The sequence below is a fragment of the Calypte anna genome, chromosome 1, assembly GCF_003957555.1.
Source record: "Calypte anna isolate BGI_N300 chromosome 1, bCalAnn1_v1.p, whole genome shotgun sequence".
Classification (NCBI taxonomy): domain Eukaryota; kingdom Metazoa; phylum Chordata; class Aves; order Apodiformes; family Trochilidae; genus Calypte; species Calypte anna.
Genome location: NC_044244.1, coordinates 94,214,324 through 94,219,524, shown reverse-complemented (window position 1 = coordinate 94,219,524; position 5,201 = coordinate 94,214,324). Strand labels below are relative to the sequence as shown.

The 5,201-nt window shown below is 39.0% G+C and overlaps 1 protein-coding gene across 1 annotated transcript; it reads left to right on the top strand.

Annotated features, from left to right (window-relative positions):
• Nucleotides 1–3,861: 3,861 nt before the first annotated feature.
• Nucleotides 3,862–4,962, top strand: HTR1F (5-hydroxytryptamine receptor 1F). Its single transcript, XM_008503003.2, has one exon. It carries the CDS (start codon nucleotides 3,862–3,864, stop codon nucleotides 4,960–4,962), a length of 1,101 nt encoding a protein of 366 aa, XP_008501225.1.
• The last annotated feature ends 239 nt before the right edge of the window (nucleotides 4,963–5,201 follow it).

The window sequence follows — 5,201 nt, the reverse complement described above, 5'->3', positions numbered from 1 at the left end:
AAGTTCACCCTCTTCAAACAGATTTGTTTAATCCAAAAGAGAATTATTTCCCTCTATTCATATTTAATACAATGGATCATTACTAAGCTAATGGTCATTAATAAATCACATGGCTGACATTTAAAGGCACACACTTATCTCAGGAAGGATTTTTACAAGCTCATAAATACGGGTTTCACAAGCAATTTTAGCTCCCAAGCTAAGCTGGTACATATAACTACTTTATTCTTCTATATTTATTCTAGTCTTACCTCAGTTTCTGGTTAGTCTACGTAGGAACAGATGATAAAAACCAGGATAGCTGAAAACAAACATGGAGCCTTCACTGAGAAAAGACATTTGTAAGATCAGTAAGAAAGCTGGGCCTTTCTAATGGATTTACAGATCAGTTTGGCCAATAGAGCAAAGGGATCTCACTAGCAGGTGAAACACATCATCATTTCAAAGCCAAGTGAATCCTGTTTGAGTGAGAGAGATGGGCAGGATCTGTCTCTATATCTGGCCCAGCTTTGTGTTTACTTAGTGCACAAAGGCTCTTATTGCTGTCTGTAGCAACTAAAATACCCTTTGTTCCATCAGTTGCTCATTTGCTTTCTGAGTACTGTTACAATGTTTAAATTAAAGTCACATTTTGCTAAGTAACCCACATGGCAAACAGCAAGCAAATACCCTCCCAGTACAGTCAGAAAACCTGAACTCAAAAGCAGCAGTTAAACTCTAATCATCAAGCCTTCTTGCTGCCAGTGCTTAAAGCAAGGTAAAATGAAAACCAAAAATCATCTACATGTGCTCCTGCAAAACTGAAGAGCACCAACAATGTTCCCATTTCTTTGAGTGGTCACTAAACAAATTAATATTAACATTTGTGATAAGACTGCACAGAAATTTTCCTCCATGCCTTCTAAACAAGATCTGTAGGATGATATATGTGCTTTTACAGAAAAGGAAGTACTTGCATGCTGCTCACCTAGTCTAACATGCAATATCTGTGAGGAAAGGAAAAAAAGGTTTGTAGAAGAGGCTAATTCCTCAAAAATAATAATGTTCATGAAGCAAAGATAATAGACATCATCTTGGGTGAAGAGCAGCTCCCTTTGTTTACAGGGCACTTGTTCAGTAATCGAAGGATAGTATTTTAACAGGTCAAATGAAATATCTTATATTTTAACAGCAACTATATAATAATTTACTGTGTTAAGATCTGTAAGGAAAATGCAGTACAAGACATCATTTTCACCAATTTAAATCTAATTCAATACACGTAATCGGAGCTTAAAGTCTTCAAAAAGTTTTCCAACAATAGCTGCATATTGGAAAGTAAATAATAAGAGACAATACTTCTCACTGCAGCAAGAGCAACTTCCACAGAATAAGAAATATTAGTGATAAGCTGATAGATTCAGCTCAGCCTTTCAAGAAGGGCACCGAGTTGTCAATTCTACAAAACGAGCTTTAAAAACATCTGGACTGTAAGAATTTCTTTGAAAGTAGTTACATGTCACAGCTGAACCGATTCTGTAACTGTCGGAATACAGAATCCTTTTCAGTTCAGCAGGGCTGCAACTTTGGTTTCATTCACCAAAGTAAAATTACTTCTCTGAGAACAGGACTCCAAGTCTTCCATGCTTCCTTTTGAAACCTTTTGTTAGGTCTGTGGCCATAAGGAGATGCCCACCCCATGGGACAGAGGGACTGACTGTGCCTACTCTGGAAGGCAGGAGCTTGGCAGACTCACACAGGGATACCAGCAAAGTCTGAGCTGAAATAGTGTGTGGTTACGCCAGTATGCCCACAGAACCTGAGGGTATCACCTGAGATGAGGTGTTTCCTGCACTGAAGGTATAAAAGAACAGTCCCAAGGAAACCTACACGCTAGTTTTGAGAACCCACCCATGCTGTTTTCCTTACTCCATGGTCTCCGACTGAATAATCTTTCAAGAGCTACTAATCAGCTTTCATTATCTCTAAATTGCTTTTTGCTTAATTTGCAATTAAGGACTAATATCCAAAGAGAAGGAAATTTATAAGGTAATTAACCATAATGAGTAACTTTTCTAAAATATGATCAGCTGTTGGGTATCACCAGAAGTTTAAGTTTTTCCCAATATATCTTTTTGCCTCATGTAGTTATGCAAGCTCAAAAATTAAGATTTATTTAGCAGAGGATTAACATGTACCAGAAAATATTGTATGTGCCTATTCCTTCTCTGGAAGGCAGCAAGCCATAGCAAAAAAATATCCAATTACTGTGGATTTAAAAGGTTTTAAGGTGACACTGACATGATGAAAGATCTATTTTTATGCATGTGAATTATATTTCAAGTTCAGAGAGAGGGACACAGAGAGAAAGAGAGATCACACAAGCTGTAATCAGCTCATGTACAGGACCAGATTCTGCTCAGCATTTATAAATATCTCCTTGTAAAATACATTTCCTTTCCTCATTTTTCTATACCACTAAACGTTAGACAAGCAATGCTAAAAGCCTTCTTGAGTAGGTCAATGGCATATTAAGCACTGCCCAAGTTAGAATATCAAAACAAATTGATGAGCTGTGTCCAAGGTTATATATGGTATATAACATTCTTTTTAAACCACTCCAGCATAATACCAAAGGCTTTACTTATGTTAATGAGACCCATTTTTCCTAAGAAAGATTCTTTACTTATTTCACATATGTGTTATCCAATGCAACACAAGTACAAGTCCCTCATTACATTCAAAAAATTATCAGGAAAAAACCCTCTGCATCTGGGGTTGGATACACAAGAAATTGAATATTAAACCTTTCAAGAGGATAAAATCTGATCCTCTTAACACTAGTCTAAATAGCTGGAAACTCATACTTCAGTGCTCAGAAACCATTCTTGATAAGAAAGTAAGGTGCACATCCTCTGAACACAACCAATAATTTATTTCATCAGCATTTCCCTGCTTTTTGCTTCCTGCAGAACCATTTCTGTAGAGAGTCCTTAGCAGAGTAACTAGCATCCAAGTTTTGTGCGGTTTTCTTTGGCAGCAACCACAGAACAGTAAAACTTCAGGAATAGTAATGGTATTCTCAAGACTCTAATGACATATAATGTTTCAGTTAGACAATAAATCAACCACTTGGAGCTTTAAAATACATTCAGCAGCTTAATGTGTCAGAGCTGCATAAAAGGAAGCTCTAAAAAGAAACTTTCAACACAAAATTGTTTCTTCTTGTTTGTACTTTAAAGTTTCACATTTCTGTTTTCTCTTGAAAGCCATGTCCCAGTTTAGAAAGCCCATGCTTACATGTACACAAGGAAGAACTCACATACTGATGGGGGAAAAGGAGTTTATACAGAGAAAAGAAGTATTACACTTTCTGTGGATAAGGTTTCCAATAGTCATTATATTGATTAGTGGAATAGACAGTGCTAGCCGAGAAGCAGTATTTGAACTTACTTTAGGATGAGTCTGTCCATGTTTAACCAGTTTCCAGATCCCACTACAATCCATTCAGAGCAAGCATTTAGCGGGAGGGCTGGCTCTGCACCCCAGGGACTGTACTGATGCTGCTGCCCTACTTGAGTAACAAGGCTGCACCCTGCAGGCCATGTCCCAGGCACCATGGCACACTCCTCTCCCCTGCCATGCAAACATGAGGGCCACTATTCTGGTGGCAGAGCATCCCACACAATACTAGCCAGGATAATCTGTCTGGAGCCAGAATAATTTCTAACAGTAAGTCTGAGTCTCTAGTGAGTTTGGGGGCAATAGTCTTTCAAGATGGCAAGAATCAAGACTTCCTGGAGACTAAGGATGCATTTTCTGAATGTTTTTGCTTTTCCAACAGGTAACTGCTACTGGTAAAGATCACCTTTAAAAGGGAACATGGATTTAATAAACTCAACTGAACAAAACAGTACATCAGAGGAACTATTCAAATGGGTGACATCCAAGATTCTCATTTCCATTACCCTCTCTGTACTTGCACTAATGACAACGGCCATCAATTCTCTCGTGATGACTGCAATAATTGTGACAAGAAAGCTTCACCACCCTGCCAACTACCTAATCTGCTCTCTCGCAGTGACGGATTTCCTTGTAGCAGTCCTAGTGATGCCCTTCAGCATTGTCTACATTGTAAAGGAGACTTGGATCATGGGGCAAGTAGTGTGTGACATTTGGCTGAGCGTGGACATTATGTGCTGCACGTGCTCCATCTTGCATCTCTCTGCCATCGCTTTAGACCGGTACAGAGCAATCACAGATGCTGTGGAATATGCACGGAAAAGGACACCTAAGCATGCTGGCATCATGATTGCTGTGGTATGGATCATATCCATTTTTATCTCCATGCCACCTTTGTTTTGGCGGCATCAGACAGCCAGCAGGGATGATGAATGCATCATCAAACACGACCACATTGTTTTCACCATTTACTGTACATTTGGCGCCTTTTATATCCCACTGGCCCTGATTCTGATCCTTTATTACAAGATATACAAAGCAGCAAAGACATTTCATAGAAGAAGCGTCAGCCGGATAGTAAGGGAGGAGGTAAATGGACAAGGCCTTTTGGACACAGGTGAAAGAAGCACCAAATCATCCTCAATGCCCAGCACAGTGGAAAAGACATCAGATCCCCTGGTGGACTGCGATAAAATCAACGTCACCCTACGAAGCCCCAGGTCTGAGTCAAAGCACGAGAAGTCCTGGAAAAAACAGAGAATCTCTAGTACAAGAGAGCGAAAGGCAGCAACTACACTGGGTCTCATTCTGGGGGCATTTGTGATCTGCTGGCTGCCTTTTTTTGTAAAAGAAGTTGTTGTTAATACCTGTGAAAGATGTCACATTTCAGAAGACATGTCTAATTTTCTAGCATGGCTGGGATATATAAATTCCCTTATTAACCCTCTAATCTACACAATCTTTAATGAAGACTTCAAGAAAGCCTTCCAGAAGCTTGTTCGGTGTAGGCAATATCTTTAAGAGCTTTTGTTCATATAAAAGCATACTCATTGTTTTGTTTTAATCTGTATAAATTTGTATAATTGAGATGAGAGTTGTATTTAAGGAAAAGCACTAAGACTCTGCGTTTACACTGACTTTTTTGTATGGATAGTAGTGGGAGCATAAACTGCACAAGTTTTAAAGACCTGGATCATCTGAGATCCATTTTGCTCGGGGAAAAGAGATAGCAGATTTTTAGTTTTGATCCAGCTGGGATT